This window comes from Haliotis rufescens, unplaced genomic scaffold, assembly GCF_023055435.1.
Source record: "Haliotis rufescens isolate VD_foot unplaced genomic scaffold, xgHalRufe1.0.p SCAF_23, whole genome shotgun sequence".
In the NCBI taxonomy this organism is placed as follows: domain Eukaryota; kingdom Metazoa; phylum Mollusca; class Gastropoda; order Lepetellida; family Haliotidae; genus Haliotis; species Haliotis rufescens.
In genome coordinates this window covers 2,806,216-2,827,174 of record NW_025963924.1, presented here as the reverse complement: position 1 = coordinate 2,827,174, position 20,959 = coordinate 2,806,216, and the positions used below count along the sequence as shown (strand labels likewise).

The following is a 20,959-nucleotide window of genomic DNA, read 5'->3' as shown; positions in this document are numbered from 1 at the left end:
GACTTGTGTTGAGTTATTACTTCTGCTTATGAGTGGATGAATGTTTTTGTTTGTTTGTTTGTTTGTTTATTTAACACCACACTCAGCAATATTCCAGCAATATGACGGCGGTCTGTAAGTAATCTAGTCTGGACCAGACAATCCAGTGATTGACATCATGGACATCAATCCACGCAATTGGGATACGATGACATGCATCAACCAAGTCGGCAAGCCTGACCACCCCATCCCGTTATAGTCGCCTTTTATGACAAGTATGGGTTGCTGGAGGTCTATTCTACCCCAGATCTTCACAGGTTGAATGTTACACCAGTCAGCAGTAGTACAGCTGGATACATGCAATGGTCACAGGTGATTATACTTATAGGAGGCCTGCTTGTATGACTGTGTTCACCGAGCATGTATTAACAGGAATGTATAGGGAGTGCTTATCACCAAGATGACTTCATGCAGCCAAGACCTGAGTCAAATGAAATCAGTTATATTGTATCAAACAAAAAATGAGTCAAGTCTTATTTTATGAGATCTTAGTTCTCTCTACTGGTAAGCAAAGATCTGAAGACATCCAATTACGGGTCACGTCCAAACAACCTTTCATGAACTTTGACCGACTAATGAAATGACCAACATGAAGTTGACATTAGCCAATCAGAAAGCAGCTTTCTCGAGCTTCATGGCACAAGTTTCAAACTGGGGACTTCCATTCCAGACTACACTTTGAAATATATTTTGACAGTTCTCGATTCAAACTTTGAAAACTGAACAAAAGATAATTCTGGAGTGTTAAATAGATGGCCGAGATTGTAATGCAGTACTTAACACAGGTCATAGAAAATCTTTTAGGCTTCAAATGAAGCAAGAGATTGACCCTGTGTTAACCTTCTCGGGCTTGCATAAGTAGAAAACACATTCCGACTCTCACTTTCCTCATCTGGTAAGCGAGGATTGTTCGGAGGAAAGGTCACTCTGACGTGACCCGTAATAGGATGTTCTCAGATTTTTTGGGGGGTAGCTGGAAGTAAGATCTGAATATATGAGATACATCAACAGCATCAATCTGGGCAATTGGGATACGATGACATGCATCAACCAAGTCAGTGAGCCTGACCACCAGAATCCGTTAGTTGCCTCTTATGACAAGCATACTCGCCTTCTATGGCAAGCATGGGTTGCTGAAGACCTATTCTATCCCATATTTTGACATTAAATTTGTGATCTTGCTGGCCAGTTTGCAGGGGTAAGGACTAAAAGAGGTCACATGGCACTGTGGTAGGGCTGGGACGAGTCCAAATTTACTACCTGGGTACTCACACCCCTATTACCCGACCCTACCCGGGTACCCACTGTAGGTCTCAAAAGGATAGGTCCAAATGTCCGACTGGTCATTGTTTGGCAAAATGTATTTAGATACACGAATAAAAAGGATCTGGTCATGCATAAACTGAAGTTGACTGAAGTTTTATCTTTAATCAAACATATAAAGTAAGAAGGAATGTGAACATTAGTCACTCATCATTAAACAATATATCACATGATTACCCGGGTCCTACTCAGTACCCACCCGACCTGAGTACCCAATTTACCCGTACCGGCTTTACACTGTGGCTATGCTGTAATCTGATATACATTGTAAGATGGGAATCAAAGCCTGGAAAACTTCACGTAAAGCTGATTTTTATCCAGTTTGTTGACAAGGCACGCCAGTTGTCATGGAAACATGAGGTGAAGTGGAATGGGGTTCAATGTCTTCTTCAAAATTATTTCACTAATATAGTGGTGTGTTCGCTATACCTATAAGATATCATACCACAGTTTAACATGGGTATCAGACTGGCTCTGAGCCGACCAGTCCTTGTTTTATCCCCTGTGCCAGGCAGGGTAACAAGTAGTACCATCTTTTAATGTCTTATGGAATGACTCAGCTAGGATCGAACCACTCACCTTCCACACTCCGGGCAAACACTCTATCCATAAGACCACATGAGGTCATGGCAATCCACATGTATAGTATGCATCTAGAAATAGAGTGCAGCTGAAAATTAATAATAATTTTTGGGTATATACACAAAGCATGGCTAAAAGAGGTCATGTGATACACTAGAATCATGTTTACGCTCTTTAGATTTGTACCCTACTAAAAATTTAAAAACAACATAATCCTCACTCACCACCCAGTCAGTTTTCAAACAAATCATGAAAAACACAATTATTTCTTTAACTCACCAATGAATGTAGTATCAAATCTTTCAATACTAAACCTTTTTTCAAATACTGATCATAATCGCCGTTTGTCATCAGCAATTCTTGTTTGTTGTTGAGTTGTCCCTGTTTCCAACATGAAACGCCATAAAATATCACACACATGCATCAAAATATTTTCATTTTAATATTCATATTCATGCTATCATACAAATATTTACATACATATACAAGTATATATATAGATATATATATATATATATATATAACATATAAGAGAATAATAACATATAGTATACCATGTACACAGAAGTTGGCACAGTTAGTCTCTTATCCAGAGTCCTTTCATAAGTTGACTTTATCGACGATGGACATAATTCTGCTTATGAATTGAGCTAATGGTCATGATCTTCAAGACGTCTGCTGGTTGATATTCTGAGTTTTTAACGTATTGGGCACACTTATAAACTTCTGAAGTATATACTTTTCAACTGCAGTATATAGGTGAATCTTTTTCCTTAATTTTGTATGAAAACACAATAGTATTTAATTTTTAACAATAGTTTAACCACATATGGATAAAACACTCATCTACAAGAAAACAATTATTTCTATATGTTAGTCTGCAAATGTTTGAGCAAATGGAATATAATAACAACTGTTTTTACATATTTCCCTCTCTTTCTAAAATGCAGCGATATTCCCTTCCTGACTTCATACAGTCCTATGACACCCTGCAATGAGTTTACGGCATAGTTTAAAGAATGATGAGGAACTGCTCTCATTCTATTTTGCCAAAAGCAACAAGCGACCTGTCATAAAGTTTGAATTATTTCAATTTTTGTTTGTATATTTGACTTTTAGTGTACGAGTCCTGTCTATTTTGGCTACAGACGGAGCTAAAATATGTAGCAAAAGGACTCCAGATACACGTCTGTTCGAGTTCTGCATTGAGCACCAGATCATAACAACAGACATGTAGGAGTGACTTGGGTAATGTTTTGAAAAGTATTCCAGTCATATCATGGCATGTCCAGTACTTGGAGAGTGAAGCCCAAGAGAGGCAGGTCAGAGACATTGCATCGCAAATACCTCACGAGTTAGAACACACTACATCTCTCCATTATTCGTGAATACATACAATCGAAATGTGGTGTCGTAGTTATGCATGTTTATTTCAAGTCAAGCAACGAAATATGGCAGTGTATTAATAACAAAAGTCAAACGAGCCCAACGCTGTGCATGAATTATGTGCAAATCTTGCTTTTGAATAAAACTTAAGCTGCAATGATTTGCACAAAATTCATGCACAGAGTTGGGCTCTTTTGACTTTTGGTCTTGCTGAAATTGTCTTTGTCCCACTATTGTCTTACTGGTTTGTATTTACTGATCAAATGCAGGCATCACGGACATGAACCTTACGGCAATGAATAACATACAGAAGCTAGAATTAACCTAGAAATGTATACTGTAAATCTAGAAAGTTTGCACCATGAAATTGTTGTAAGTGGCTAAAAATAACTGGCTGGAAAGTTTTGCAAAACCCTGTTGATGAAATTACCGAAGATGAAAACTACTTTTGCAGATGATATTTTTTATGAGTGGGAAGAGATGTGATCAATGGTAGCTCAGTGTCTGTCAGTGTTTTCTAAACTATAGATGCATGTTGTTAGAGCCGCATTTTAGGCATCTGCAGTCCATAGACAAACATTACACTTGTACCTTTGTCAGGGTTTGTGTGTGTGGTTCTGTGCATGTGTTTAGTCATTTGTTTGGTAAGTTTCCTACCAAGAATTTCAGATATATAGTTGGACGAATGAGTGTGAGTAAGAAGGCAGGGAGTTTTATGATATGAAAGAAGTAAGACATGTTTCTAGAAGAGTGTAAAAAGATTGCGTTAAAGGAATAGAGGACATATTTTTCTCAACCTGTCCTGCAAGTGTTCATTGTACTACGACTGTTCACGACTTGTTCTTGGTGTATTATTCTATCGTCGTTTGGATATTTAGAGAATTTATGAATATATGTTATATGGAAATGGTGGAGTTTGAAATTAATTTTTTTTTAAGTGCTGGATTGAGTTGAAACTTTGAAATCCTCTACCCCCAATAACTAGATATTTTTAGAGTTCACATTAAACGTTGAAAACCCTGTGAAAATCTGGATGTGAAGAAGATTGTGTCTCCCTTCGTGGATCAGCTATAGGATTGTGCAAAATTCAAAACAGATGACCACAAGTTGGATTAAGGACTTGTAGTTAAAGCAAGCTATTTAATTTTCTCTTCAAGAAGTTTGACATTGGTAAGTAAATGTGACTTTTATGGCTTAAATAAAAGGGTGTAAAAAATACCTATTTGAGTATGGAAGTGTGTGTTTATTCGTCTGAAACAGGAGAGATTTATTCCCTCTCCGGGAAACGTGTCTACACTGAATTGGATTTCATCATTTAGGATTACAGAATTCAAGAACTGTAACTTACTTCAACTATTTCCTGATTATTGGAAGTGCTGTTTAATTGATTAAAGTCATGCCAAGTAGACCATTGAGTGATGTTGTTCCAAGTGATAAAGAGCTGATTCATGAACCTAGGAGAAATGCTGAATCATTAATAACCGAATCAGGAAAACTGACTGAAAAGGGCCAGTATGTTTTGAACATAGCACTGGATAAAAGAAAATTCATATACAAGCAGTTTTCTGAAAAGATAAAGGACATTGAATACTTTATGAGCTCCAATGCAGATTTGGATGCTGACAAAAATGAATTTGAAGATTGGAAAGAAATATTTGGCAAGTTTAAAAAATTAGCTAAAGCTTATCATTATGAACTTGACAGTCAATCAGCCAAAGACGAGGAAGACACCTGGCGAAAGTTTGGTGCCTTTTCATAGTTTGAGAGAAATGTTACCTCATTGATTAAACACTACAATACTGGAGAGGAGATCAGACCAGAAGAGTGTTTCTCAAGTTGGATTACTAAACGGTTCAGTTATCTTCTCTGCCAAAATGGAGATCCTGACAAAACAGGCCGAACTTATTGCCAGACAGAAAGAGTTAGAACAAAGACATCAATTAGAAGAAGAGGTCAGATTAAAACAAAGACGAGAAAGATTAGAACTTGAGACAGAAGTGGAAATTGCATATGCCCAGCATGCAATTTTGACCAGAATGACCGAGAATGTCACAGTTCTGAAATAAACAACAGAAAATTCTCAAAGGTCCTTCAAGCTAGCAAAGACACGAAATAAAGAGTTGAAGCCACAAGCTGAAGAATTCACTCCAAGTCAGAATCCAAACCTGCAGAAGCTGGCCACACTACCCACTAGGAAGATACCTGTGTACAGTGGCGACCCCCTACAGTGTAAGTCTTTCATAGGAGCATCCGAGCATGGTATAGAAGACAAAACCATCAATCCCAAGGATAGGCTCTATTACTTGGATCAGTAAACCAACGGTGAATGACTTAATAAGAAGTTGTATTTTCATGAATCCTGAAAGTGGCTATGAACAAGCCAGGTCACTGCTGGATAAGAAATTTGGGAACAAATACAAGCTTGCAACAGTTTACATGGATAAAGCATTGACATGGCCAGCTATTAAGTCAGAGGACAGAGAAGTACTGAACAGCTTTTCCATATTCCTGACCAGGAGTTGTATTCACATGGAGCCTAAAAATGGAATTAACAAGCCAGGTCACTGTTGGATAAGAAATTTGGAACAAATACAAGCTTGCAACAGTTTACATGGCCAAAGCCTTGAAATAAGCACACCTGACACAGAAGCATTGAACAGCTTTTCCATATTCCTGACCAGCTGCGCAAATACCATGACAGATATAGAGTATCTAAGAGAATTAGAGCATCCAATGAACCTCAGGGAATTGATTCAAAAGTTGCAATACAAGAGAAACAGTTTCATTTAACCTTATTCTTAATTCAGGAGAATTAAGAGTGTTTATGAAAGCAACGGTATGGTATACGGCCGAGTGACAGGAGGTCAAGCATGGCAGTCATAGGTATTCTTACCACAGATACATGGAATTTTCTAAGATAATGATTCATCTTTAATATATGTCTTGGGTATGCTTTTACAGTTCTAAAAAAAACAACAGAACATTTTCAAAGGTCCTTCAAGCTAGCAAAGACACGAAATAAAGAGCTGAAGCCACAAGCTGAAGGATTCACTCCAAGTCAGAATACAAACCTGCAGAAGCTGGCCACACTACCCACTAGGAAGATACCTGTGTTCAGTGGCGACCCCCTACAGTGTAAGTCTTTCATAGGAGCATCCGAGCATGGTATAGAAGACAAAACCATCAATCCCAAGGATAGGCTCTATTACTTGGATCAGTACACCAACGGTGAACCGAATGACTTAGTAAGAAGTTGTATTTTCATGAATCCTGAAAGTGGCTATGAACAAGCTAGGTCACTGCTGGATAAGAAATTTGGGAACAAATACAAGCTTGCAACAGTTTACATGGATAAAGCATTGACATGGCCAGCTATTAAGTCAGAGGACAGAGAAGTACTGAACAGCTTTTCCATATTCCTGACCAGAAGTTGTATTCACATGGAGCCTGAAAATGGAATTAACAAGCCAGATCACTGTTAGATAAGAAATTTGGAACAAATACAAGCTTGCAACAGTTTACATGGCCAAAGCCTTGAAATAAGCACACCTGACACAGAAGCAGTGAACAGCTTTTCCATATTCCTGACCAGCTGCGCAAATACCATGACAGATATAGAGTATCTAAGAGAATTAGAGCATCCAATGAACCTCAGGGAATTGATTCAAAAGTTGCAATACAAGAGAAACAGTTTCATTTAACCTTATTCTTAATTCAGGAGAATTAAGAGTGTTTATGAAAGCATCGGTATGGTATACGGCCGAGTGACAGGAGGTCAAGCATGGCAGTCGTAGGTATTCTTACCACAGATACTATGGAATTTTCTAAGATAATGATTCATTTGTAATATATGTCTTGGGTATGCTTTAAAGAAAATAACCGATGACATATTGCGTAGCAAATAATATTATTGTTTTAATAATTTTTCCAGCATGTCAGAGTTGTCAGCACATGCAAAGTAAATAGTAGCCATTGTCTCTCTGTCAGAACTCGTGCACTTTCCCTCCCCCACCTCTACCCAACCTGGAAGGATGTTTTCTATTATTTACTTTTGCTTTTAGTAGGATATGTTACCAACTCTTCTTAAAAGTACGACCTGTTCTTGCTTCAACAAGTAAGTGCAAACCATGCAATATTGTTCAATACTAATGTCACTACAAGGGTAATATCATGTTCATGGTAAACACTTCTGTGCAACGGATGATGTATGTGCCAAATATGCAATATAGTTCAGTATTAAACATGTTGTGTCAAACATTTACGTGCAATGTTATCATATAATTACCACAAGTTTTTATTAATATCTTCAAATTGTTCCCATATTACATCAATGTCTATACAATACAATCAATATTCCAATATGCTTTATATTCAGGATATTTATTCTTTTCATTTGCTGTAGAAAAGCTAGAGAAGACCTTTTCCACACATGGTTTACCAGTGACAGTTGTCTCCGACAATGGAAGTTCTTTTACAAGTCATGAGTTCAAGCACTTCCTAACAACCGATGGAGTTGAACATGTACTTACTCCACCTTACCACCCTGGTTCAACTGGACTTGCTGAACCCTCCGTCCAAACCTTCAAAGAAAGCATGAAGAAGAACGTAGGGAAAACCATTGAATCTAAAGTGGCTCATTGCCTGTTCAGATACAGAGTGATGCCACACTCCACCACCAGGAAATCACCCGCAGAGCTCCTGATGGGTAGAAAGTTGAGAACACATCTCGACCTCCTGCATCCAGACGAATCAAAGAAAGTTCTCAAAGAGCAAGTGAAACAGAAGGATCACCATGATTCGCATACTCGAGCCAAGTCATTTGCTGTTGGCAATAATGCGTATATTGCTAACTTTGGCAGAGGTGATCGTTGGATTCCAGGCAAAATAGTGAATCAGTCAAGCTCTCAGTGCAGCATACAACTTCCAGACAGATGTACCGTTCGCCGTCACCTGGATCACCTGAAACCTTGTCAAACCACACATGACATGGTTGTACCTGAAACACCAGATGACCTCTCAGTCGCGAAAGATCCTTCGCCATCAATCAACATCACGCCCGATGAGAACACAGAATAACAGAGTGCCCCGGAAACTTCACAACTACGGGAACCACAGCTCCGAAGATCAACGAGAGTATCCAAAGCTCCTAACAGACTTGATCTATAGACATTTCTTTGTGTCCACCTAATGGACATTCCACAGTGCCAAAAAGTTGACAGTTCAATTCTATGATATTTTCAAGTTCAGTGTTAAATTACCAGTTCACATGTTTCATGAACTTCATTTAATTGGCTTAATTTAAGTCGTGACTATTGCCAAGCAGTATGGTGCAATTTGAAGTGACTCTAGTCATCTGGACATTAAAGTTTTGCGATAAAGCATGATAAGTATTTCTAATTGCTCACTTTTTAAGGGGGAGTAGTGTACCATTGTGTAATGTAGTCGTACCATCTGTGTGCAAGCTTTGTAAATTAATGCTCCCTAGCAGGAACTCTATAACAGCTCCCTTGCCGCAAGGCATCTTGGGAAATAGGCACCGCATGGCGGCATGTACACAAGTACAGGGTATTCAGTAAAGCCGTAGAATCAATTCCCAAGTCTGTCATCCTCAGAACATCACAGTTGGATAAGCTTTAAGACTGTATTTGCATTTAAAGTGATAGGAGAATTTATATTCTTAAAGAGTTATACTCAATTTTGCAGACAGATTACAATGTTAGCTTATTTCTTGAATCAATGTTATATGATATTGATACTTGGTTGATGTTATTTTGTTTGAATTTGAATAATTTGTATTAATACTGAAGTGTTAAGTGAGAAAGCATTACGAGTTAAAATACATTTCTGTTAAGAATACTGTTTTCTTAGTAATGCATTCTTATAGTAATTGAGAAGATTCAATAATACTATGATAACAGACATCATGAATGTTTATCTGTTTTAGATACTGATTATTGTTTCTTCACATAAGTGCTATATGGTGCTAATATGGTTCTACGGCATGTGATCAGCAGTTGAACACACTGTGAACAGATGTTTCTTGTGCCAGATTGCAACACTGACAACACCACGTGAACCACTACAAGTGTCACCGTTACCAGAACATCCATGGTCAGAGTTAAGCGCAGTCTTTGGACAGATACCAACAGGTGACTACATCCTTGTCATAACAGATGGGTATTCAAGGTTTGTTGTAGTTGAAATTCTGACATCAATATCAGCGAGAAGTGTCATACATGTACCTCAATTCGAGCGAGTGTTCTCTGAATACGGCATCCCCAAAGTCTTGAAGACAGACAATGGACTGCCCTTCTCCAGTTACGAGTTTGCAAAGGAGAGGAGAAAGGATTCAAACACAGAAAAATCACCCCCATGTGGCCTCGTGCAAATGCTGAAACACAAAGTTTCATGAGAACAATCAAGAAAACCATCAAACGCGCCTTTGCACAAAACCTAAACTGGAAACAAGAAATGTACAAGTTTCTTCTAGCTTATTGAGCTACCCCTCACACATCCACAGGCCTCGCACCAGGAAAGGTGATGTTCAATCGTATCGTCAAGACATTGTTACCTGAGACCTGCAGATGAGAGAAATGAGGGTTCGAGATGAACAGATGAAGAACAAAATGCGTGAGTATGCAGATAGCAAGAACTATGTCAAACCAAGTGATCTGAAAGTTGGTGAGCCTGTTCTAGTCAAAGACACCAGCATCTTAAATTCAAAGATTCCTTACAAGTCAAAGCCCTTTGTTGTGTCTGGAAGAAAAGTATCCATGATCATCCACAAAAGCCAGGGAAGATGAAAGTTGCATTTGACTGTGCAGCAAGCCTTAGAGGAAAGTCTCCAAATGACCACTTTCAACAGGGGCTGGATCTAACCAATACCTTACTGGGAGTGCTCCTGAGATTTCGCCAAGAGCTGTGATGGCAGACATTGAAGCTATGTGTTACCAGGTCAGAGTTGAACCAGATGACTATGATATATGCCATATGGGAATTGTGGAGTTTCAAATTAAAGACATTTCTAAGTGCTGCATAAAGTTTGGAATTCACTTCCTCCAATAACTAGATATTATAAGATTTCACACATGTGTGGTTGTAGTTGACAAGGAAGTTTGGAGTAGCGTGTTTATCTAGCAGTAATGTAATAAGTCTGGCATATGTCGGGACTACTCAGTGTCATGTAGGCAGCTTGATGAGATGCAGCAGGTATAAAGTGAACTGTCTTGATTAGGCTTAACATTTAATAGTTAAGGAACAGGATGTGAGGGTTATTCATTTAATCATGTACTAGCTGATTGGCAATGTGGAAATGAATAAAAGAAATATACATTACATTTTTGTCCTTACACTATTTGTTTGTTGTTGGTTTGCAAACATAACTGTGTCATGAAACAATCACGCGTGTGTTGTCACTTACAGTTTTCGCAGAACTTTCCAGCACACAAAACTTTCCAGATTTACAGTATATGCTGTTTTCTAGACAGCTGAAACAAAATTTTAAGCAGAATTGTTTTCTACTCTTTGGTTAAAAAATACCCAATGGATTGGACTGGAAGTCAAATTGTACTGATGACCCAAAGAAAAGAAAGAAAATATCGATATATTCTAAATGTGAGAAGACAAGGTAAATACTCAATTGTTAAATAAATTATCTGGTGCTCTTCTAATAAATGTAAAGGAAATGTCAGGCCCAGATTTTCAATTAACAAACAACGGTAAACCTACAAAGGTGCTCCACCGTAATAGCAGAGTGAGTGAGTGAATATTGTTTCACACCAGTCAGCACTGTTCAAGCTGGAAAAGACAAGACTGTGATGACGATGGCCTGTAACTAATTAATTCTCACAAGGCAATCCTGAGGGTGAAAGCAACAGCAATGAGCAACACCGTCAGGTGAGATGAGGATAAACAAGGGAACACATTGTGAACACCCAATCCTCGTTCTAGTGAGTGAGTTGGGTTTAACGCCACTTTTAACAGTATTCCAGTTATATCAAGGCGTGTCAGCTTTATCATGTTTATGTGGGAGGAAAGCCCGAAGTGATGCAGGTCTTAGACATTTACCACTTGGGTGAAACCCACGAGCACGGGTATGGTGCTGACAAACCTAGAAACATAATCGGGGCAAATCGGATTCGAACCCACAATCATAGGTTTCTGGCGTGCCCCTGGTTTAAGGGTGATTGAGTGAATATTGTTTTATGATGCAGACATGACATTCCAGCTATTACAGGCAGCAGGTAAGTCAAGGCCAGGAAAACCAGTGGCTGATTGCATGAGCAACAATCAAAGCAATGACACAGTCAACCAGGTTACCACAGGATCTTCAAACTAAATGGTTCCTGTGACAAAGATAAGGTCGCAGGAACATATTCAGCTCTCAACTTATCTAAGGGCGTTTGACTATAAAACCTTGATGGCATGAACAGTTTAAAAACCTTGACCATCAGTTCAAACATCTGGGGTAAAAAACAGCTGATCATTGATACGTCACAGGCTTGCATACACTACCCTTCTTCATCACCCATCATTGGAAGGCTATGTGGAGTAGAGGAGGTGTGGGTCTATTGTTAATCAGTTAATTAAAGAAAGCTGTGTACAACAGAAGTCAAATCAGCTCTAAATGCACAAACTCTAAAAATTCTTCCACTGCCAATGCTACCAGAAGGAAGGTTATATTCCCCTCTGGTTCTAATACTTTAAGAGATATCTTTCTTTTCAGATTCTTAATGTCAGTTTGAGTTGTCCTGTGAGTTAAAATTTTTAACGTTGCATCAGCATTGTTTCAGCCATATAGCAACGAGAGTTGATTGATGACAAAGTAGACACAATATATGGATAACTTCTTTATTTAGTGTGAAGGCGACTGTTTTGGTATAGATCCTTACACCATTGTCAAGCAAAGTGTTGTCTTTGCTTGACATCTGTATAAGGGTCTTTACCAAAATGTCAATTTTTTGTCAACTTTGTGTTCAATTGATATGTCCACTGGCGAGATCAAATCACTCACTGCCACCCTTTTCACTGGACGCAGGCTGTGGCTTGATTTGTCCATAAAATAAGTGACATACACAACACAGAAGCCTCACAATTCACTGATGTATCGATGTATTGCAAGATTCCACCTGACAACACGATGTGTGCCCAGTTGTTTATTGTTAATATGTTGGAAAAAAAAGAAGTGTTTCTCTCCCATAACTTTTGTCTTCAATGAGAAAAAAAAGATAAAGTCCCACTCCCCTCCTCACTTTGTAGCAAAATGTGCCCAGGAAACTTTACAACCTGCAGCCTTATGGGTAACAGAGAAACATAGTGCACTCAAGCCTGTGAAGTAATGGTGATGTGAACAGCCTAAACCTTATACCATCAGTTCAACAACTGGGGAAGAGATATCTGCTTCAACTCTGAGTCTGCATCCTGTGTCATTGACAGTTGTGTCGTAGCATTGGCCAGGAGGTTGATGGCGGAGAAATCCGCCTGCCCAGGATCCTGAACCTGGTGCTCCTCGTCCATCGTCTGATCTACCAAGGCAATACGGTACACCTCGCCCTGGCCGGAGCTGTTGACTCCAAACAAGTGCTGGATGTGGTCGGCCGTCACCAGCAAGGCAGGCACGCTGTCCACAGTCTCGCTCTCTATGGCTTCACTGTCCACCACTAGGTGCACCTGGTCCTCGGTGGAGGCGTCTGTCGTGGTTTTCTTGTGTTTCTGCAAGTGTCTGTAGTAGGAGGAGTGGTCGGAGAACTTGATGGAGCAGATGTCGCAGCTGTAAGGGGTCACGCCGTTGTGCTGGTTCTCGTGCTCCTTGAGGTACTGAAGGCGAGTGAATGTTTTAGGGCACTGTGCACATGCGAACGGCCGCTCTCCCGTGTGACGCAGCTCATGCCGGGTCAGGTCACCTGCAACACAGCAAGTGGAGAGAGTTGAATATGCACTCAGAACCTCAAAATTATTTGTTTTAATGATTTGTTCATCATGTTTTAGCCATTTAATTTATTTTTTTTTAAGTATGTAACTCTGTAGATGGGACCTAATGAGGTCAAGTAACCTTTCATATGAAAATGTACAGTTACATTGACATTTTGACTGTGTTTGTTGTCTCCAGCTCACTTTCAGCAAGACTTCACCTGAAGCTCATGGGTATAGTATTTGAGGATATCCGAGTTGTGTGCTTCTAATAGTCACAGTATGATAAATAAGAACATGATCACAGTAACTTTGACTTGCAGATTTTTCTCATACCCCAAAATGCTTAAACATGTTAAAAGGAAATCTCTTTCACCAATTTCTGAAAGTCATTTCTTCAGGATCGGATGTTTTTTCAACCTACCATATTTGCCATAATAAGCGCACCATGTGGTTAGAAAATTGACAAAGGTGGTTGTTTATTACAACCATAAACTGTAAGTTAAGAATTCTTAATAAATATTACTTACAGACTGATCTAGAAGTTAGTCAAGAGGCACTTAATACGGTGAATATGGTAATGCTACTGTTAGAAACCAAAAGTACGGATCAATATTGATGATCATCACCATCCTCCTCCCCTCACTGGATGTCCCTTCAGGGGGATTACCTTTACAATAGAACGTCTGTTCACACTTGTCACACTGATAGGACTTGAGGTTAAAGTGTCTTCTCAGATGAATCCTGAGCTGAGATTTCTGGCGGAACGCCCGACCGCACAAGTCACAGAGGTTGCCCTTGTGGCCGCTGTGGCGGTGCATGTGAGTCTTCAGGGTGCCGCTCTGCGTGAACGCCATGCTACACTCAGGGCATCTGGTAACACAAGCAAATATATAAACAATAGCCCCCAAACTAGAATAAAGATTTTGTGTTTGTATTATGCAACAACAAGCAATATTCAAACTTTTTTATGAGTGTCTGTAAATCATTATAATAACTGAATCTCAATCAAGAGACAAGTAACAGAGACAGGCAGCCTCATCCCCATCTTCGTCATCCCTTATCATGCTAATGTCATTGGAATATTGTTATTATCCTGAAAATGTTGAATTTGGTAATCAAACTGGACATCAAATATAGTCTGCTTAACAAGAATTTACTGTTTCCTCAACAGTGACAAAGTAATTTTTAAATCAACTTATCCCCTAAAACTTCAAGTTGTTTTCTCCACATTCTGATAACCTGGCAGGTTCGGTTGTCACAGAAGGATAGTGAGTGAGTGAGTTGGGTTTAACGCCGCTTTTAACAGTATTCTAGTTATAGCAAGGCATGTCAGCTTAATGTGGGAGGAAAGCCCGAAGTGATGCAGGTCTCTGACGTTTACCACTTTGGTGAAACCAACGAGCACGGGTATGGTGCTAACAAACCTAGAAACATAACTGGGGCGAACTGGGATTTGAACCCACAATCATAGGTTTCTGGCGTGCCCAAGGGACGCAACTCTGCACAGCGAATCGCGGCGCTTTAGACGACTGGGCCACCTGTGCCCCCCACAGAAGTATAGGACTTCATCCATTGTATCATCACATCACACCATCCCAGGGTGACATCAGCTTGGGTCTCACATGATGTCTGTCTTACACCATGTCTGTGTTACAACTGGGAGGCTCACTGAGCGTTCACATAGACAGAGTGCTACAGACAATTATGGACAACTTTGGTGTTTTACAATATCCAAAAACATTGTGTTTTCAGATTTACAGGGGTTATTGAAAATTGTAAAATCTTAAACCTCCAACTAACGCTGTTGGTTGAACTTGGTTCCAAACAAATTTCCTGGCATCATTTGTTTGATTGTTGGTTTGTTGTTTAATGCCTCACTCAGAAATATTCCAGCCATACGACGGCGGTCTGTAATTAATCGAGTGTGGACCAGACAATCCAGTGATTGACATCATGAGCATCGATCCACGCAATTGGGATACGATGACATGCATCAACCAAGTCAGCGAGCCTGACCACCAGATCCCGTTAGTCACCTCTTACGACAAGCATAGTCGCCTTTTACGGTAAGCATGGGTTGCTGTAGACCTATTCTACCCCGGATCTTCACGGGTCTCCAGGCATTAATCAAATACTGAATAACACCCATAATTCTGAAACAAAAAAAAGGGTTACCTCTTGAGGGGTCAGTCTATAGCAATGACATGATAGAACAAATGAACGTTTAGGTTGGAGTGACCACCATAGACATGAAAGGCGATTTCATGATAAACCGAAGTCAGCCTGCTGTCCACTCACTTGAAGGGCCTCTCCCCGGTGTGACTCCTCATGTGAACCTTGAGGGTCTTCTTCTCAGTGAAACACTTGTGGCACTCCTCACACTCGAATGGCTTCTCACCGGAATGGGTCTTCTCATGTCGCAACATGTTCGCCTTGGTGGTGAATGGCTTGTTGCAGACACCACAGCTAAATGGTCGATCACCTGTATGCTTCCGCATGTGAGCTGGAGAGAAAATAAATAGCATGGTACAATAATAAGAGCTCCAGGTAAGCTGCGTATTTGCGTAAGATACGCAAAATAAATCACAATTACCACTGATTACCAAAATAATCTTGAGCCGATTGCCTACAACATGTACAAATACCCATGAGACATTGTAAAACTCTGTCATATAACCATGATAACACCACTCTGAATAATTACCCATGAATGTATCTCTTTTAACTTGCATACTCCTAGGTGGATCAAGAAGGGGGTCCACATGGTCCAGGGGGTCCAGAACACACACCCTCCTCTCCCTCCCTTTTTAAACCAAATGTAGTATGATGTAGGCAGTAAAGTGGACTGAGAGAGGAGTTTGATATTCTGAACCCCTCCCTTTAAAAAAATGCTGGATCCACCCTTGATACCTGTAGTTCTTTACACATCTTTATTTACAGGCATCACACATCACACATCCTCTGCTGCAATGAACAAGCTTCATCAGAAGATGACAAACCTCCCCAGGCCCCAACAAATTCAAAAGAACAGTCATCTGACTGTTACTTTAAGTCCAACTTGATGAGAACAATACCATGGAATTCGGATTCAAAACTATGTATTTCTATGTCAGGTACACACCACTATCAACAGAGTCAAAATCAAACTTGTTGCCATGGAAACAGAAAAAAATATAAATTTTAAAAAATCCCAAAATAGCATAAGGCACCAGATGACAACCTGGTCTTTGTGTGTGCACACTTTCAAGAAAGAGTACCTATTAGTTTTACAGATATGGTCCGGACAAACACATAACTGTGAACAGAGTCTAGGTCAAACTTGTTGCCATGGAAGCGGTAAAAATATAAATTCTAAAAATCCCTAAGTAGCAAAAGGCACAAATTGACAACCTGGTCTTTGCTTGTGCAAAGTGTCATGAAAGAATACCATTTGTTTTAGCATGTTTAGAGATTTTGTCCGGACAAACACACCACTATAAACAATGATAAACATTGATAAACACTGTCCAAGTCAAACTTGTTGCCAATGAAACATGAACATTTTTAATTTTGTTAAAATTCCAAAATAGCAAAAGGCACCACTTCAGCCCTTGATTATTAATACATTTGTATAACATGTACCGAGTTTGGATGAAAACTGTTTAATAGTTTCTTTAGTTCTGCTCCAGAAATGACAGTCGAAATTGTTTCCATGGAAATCAAGAAAAATAAAGATGCAACAAATCAGCAAATCACAAAAGGTACCACTTCAGGATCTGTTTGATATATCTGCCAAATCTTAGAAATACATTTGTTTTAAATGGGTTACACCATTTGATCTGTTCAAATTTACGTAGTGAAGTTGATTGGATAAAAACAATACTTTAGGTCATTACAAATGTCTAAATCTTCATCCTGTGCCTCATTACCCAAAACATCCTGCCTTACCTCCTTCAGTTGTCCTCAAGAGTACCTATCAAGCCTATGGACGAAGAAAACTGCAGTGTGTTCTTTCCTGACTCGATGATATACCAGTACCCAATGTACTGATACTGATACATAGTCCCACCAAACCTTGATGTTTCAGATGAATCACATCCTCAACATTTATCATGTTTAATGTACACAGATGCCTTGAGCATTCACTTAAAAAACTGTAACTTTCATTATAATAAAACGAAATACCTCCTGCCTCACATTTTGTGAATTGGATGAAAATCGAATATTTCATTTATTGTAAACTTAAAATGAAACTGAACAATGCACTCACCTGCTAGGGAGGACAGATAGGCGAGCTGCACCCCACACACCTTACAGTTGACTGGACCCAGATCAGGTTTAGGCTCCCCTGGTTTGTACACACGGCGCTTCCGCCCCTCCCCGTCCCCCTCCCCTTCAAGAGCCCCATCAATCTCCTGTTGGTCTTTTGGGAGCTTTTTAGGTTTGGGCGGTCGACTAGATCGCCTTGGCCTTTTCTCTGACTTTTTGTTAGCCGATTTGTTCTCTGCAAGTGGAGTTTCCCCAACCTCGGGACTGACACCTTCTGCTTCTGGTTGAGCACCAACATTTTCAGTTTCGGGTAGCTCCATGTTTTCAGCTAGTAATTTGGATATAGCATCTTCAGAAGTAGGTTCTGATTTCTTTTTTGTTACTTTCTTTTTCCTCGGAGTCTTCTTTGGACTTGTCTTTTCTGGATCAGTCGCTTCGGAGACAGTCTGTTCTGAGATTTCTAAACTATCCTCCTTCAGTTTCTTCTTTTTAGGTTTTCTTTTTACACCAGTCTTTTTAGCAGGTTTCTTTTTAGGACTAGGTTTCGGAGGCGGTTTTTTGAGGGGTGTGTTGGGATTATCTATTGTCACTAATGAAGTGATTACCTGATCATCAACAAAATCTTGCACAACAATATTAATGGACCCAGGTTCTTGAGATTGTATATCTGTCCTACCCTCCAAACCTGGATGGTTTTCTGGGACTCTGTTGCCTTCAACATTACTAACAGAACTAGGGTCATTGATTGCTATCATGGCTGCCACAGCGTCAGAGGTCTCGGCAGAATACACAGAATTGTACAACAGCTTCAGATCTTGTGCAAATGTGTCATGACTGTAAGCATGTTCTGTGGGCAGATCAGAAGTCAGTGTTGTGTTTGTGATGGCTTGGGAGTCCAACACAAACTCCTCCACAACTTCTTCATCACTTTTGTCTGCTAATGCAGCAATTTCTTTCATCTTCGTCTTACTACTTTTCCTTGGTCGCGGTGCCAGATCCTTTCCACCTGGAACAGGTTTCCGTTTCTTGATTCCAATGGTTGCCGCTTTGATAGCTGTGGACACCTTCTGCCAGAACTGCCAGACATCTTGTCTCATGTTTTCTGGCATCTGATTCACGAGGCTAACTGCTTCTTCAATCTGTAGGGATGAGATGAAAAATATCTTTTGACAAAAGATGAAAAAGGTTTTAAAAGATTAGGTTGGTAGATCATCATGATTATGTTAATTTCCATTTTGCAATCAAATAATTATTATTCATCCTACCATTGTGGGTTTTGACATGCTTGATCATGTTGATTTATTTTGGCAATAATGCTTATATATAGCGCTCAATTAGGCTCACAATGCCAGCTGTAGCTCTTGCTTCGCCGATTTCGCATGCCTCTTCAATCCTTAGGGTTTGTTGAGTAGGTTACCCCAAACTCTATTGGATCCCCTTTCTGATCAAGCACCCCTTTACGATCATTAAGGCTAGGTACCCCTTTACGATCAAACAATCCTTCACAATCCTTAGGTTTGTGCACTACTGGACAATCAAACACCTCTTGACAATACTTAGCCAAGTTAGGGTTAGTTGTGAAATAAATTATGGGTCAGCTATCTTTTATCATGTTTATAAAGAATTAATCCAATTTAATTTGAGGAAAGTAAGGGTGCATGGTTTTACAGGTATATTGGTATATTGAGGTTTACTCTTTCCCTGATACATCACAATGTCTTGTTTTAATGCTTGGTATATTGTGTGAATTCAAAAAGCAATTTTTATCATGTTTTTAATGTTATACACTTGCCCAATACATGTGCCTTCAAAACATTTCCGTAATTTCAAAATTGAGTTCTTGTGTTGCAGTGTTGTAACACCAAGTCATTACTGTACCGGAGTGTGCATCCTTGCGTATGTATCATGATGTATTGAATGAGTAAACATTATGCTGTTCCAACCATTTGTCTTACACCATCTAGGAACTTCGGTTCCTGCGTTGATGTTTCAAACTGCTTCTGAATTCAAAACTTTGAATTGTGGAATATATTGTGATATTCATCGCAATACGGCCTTGTGCATTGTAAGACATTGTGATACACTTTAAACATCCAATACCCATCCCTATTATCAAGTTTCTAGTTTAACTGAGAAAATGCTACTGCGTAGACACATAAAGGTAACAAATCGGATGCTGATCACTTGACAAAAAGCACTAATTATCGTTATTATTTGTCATAGCTCCCATGCCAGTGAACATGCATGGTCAAGTGTTGGCCAATTAAATCAACTAGTCTTGGCTATAATCAACAATAATTATCATTGGATCATAGGTTTTCAGACATCATACGTTTTTGGACAGCCATGTTTATCGTGATTATTCGCCCTATAACCAGGAGTGTGGCGTCACAAAGACATTGTAAATACCCAGATGTTGGCTTGTTTTTTAAATAAAGTTGTCTTTTATAAGGGAATGAAATGTTTTACAGTTGTTCTTGTGATTAGTGAGAGAACTATGAATGTTTTTAAGCGTCCAAAAACCCATATCACTGATAAAATATTACACTCAACATGGCATGATGCTCAAGGCAATTGCTGAAAAATGCTATAAATAAACTGTATAAAATGTCATTTGCAAAACAAGACATCTACATAAAAAGCATTGTTCGATTAAGGTAGTAGATCTATAAGATCATATGTGGTTTAACGATCTGATGAACCAGGAATATAGGATGACATGTAGACCTGTTCAGTGTTCTCAAGACAGCTGGATAAAGAAGTGTCAATAGAAATAAGGAAAATCCGATAATCGCCCTTGGATGTTGGCAATGCCTTATAAAATTCTGCTTCACATTCTACAAAAAATGAGATCGGTCTAATTGATACCACTAGGCGAAAGGCTACATGTATCGGTAGTAACATACAAGGTTAGTTGATGAGTTTTGTCGGCCGTTTTGTCAATCATACTATCCGCCAAGTCTCCAGTTCTCAGAGAGTGTCTTTGTGCTTACCTTTGTTTTAAATGTCAGCAACAAAATATTCGCTTGATCGGCGTCTGGACCCATAACTTTGTCATCCACTGTACGCTATACGCTTATTAGAAATCCATATTTTGAAACTTGTCAACATTCGGCCATATTTACTCCCACAGGGGCTACAACTCTCCTCTGTGCCATTAGTGCATACCGCTAATAAAAATAGACATTTCAAACGAACTGTAAACAGAGACCATATAATGGTCTCCTCTGTAAAGAAGCAACCGACAAAATATTCTTGTGCATCTATGGTTTGGTTTCCGTCTAATAAACCATTTTGGTCTTTTGGGCTGCATCCTTTCGGCTTTATGTTTGGACACACTCTTTCAATCCAGTCAAAAATAATTTACGAGGGGTGTCCCATAAGTTTCCGGCCTCAACATAAACGGATAGCCCAAACTCAACCAAACTGCACCTGTTGCTAGAACAGTATCTCTGCACGTGGATGACAT

The 20,959-nt window shown here is 39.4% G+C and overlaps 1 protein-coding gene across 1 annotated transcript; it reads right to left on the bottom strand.

Moving 5' to 3' along the window:
- Positions 1-11,426: 11,426 nt before the first annotated feature.
- Positions 11,427-20,619, bottom strand: LOC124120667 (zinc finger protein 37-like). Its single transcript, XM_046483543.2, has 5 exons — positions 20,484-20,619; positions 17,492-18,629; positions 15,541-15,745; positions 13,910-14,112; positions 11,427-13,232 (listed from the first exon to the last, which is right to left on the bottom strand). The coding sequence occupies exons 1-5, from the start codon at positions 20,535-20,537 to the stop codon at positions 12,700-12,702; spliced, it is 2,133 nt and encodes a 710-aa protein (XP_046339499.2). The 5' UTR covers positions 20,538-20,619; the 3' UTR covers positions 11,427-12,699.
- Between the last annotated feature and the right edge of the window lie 340 nt (positions 20,620-20,959).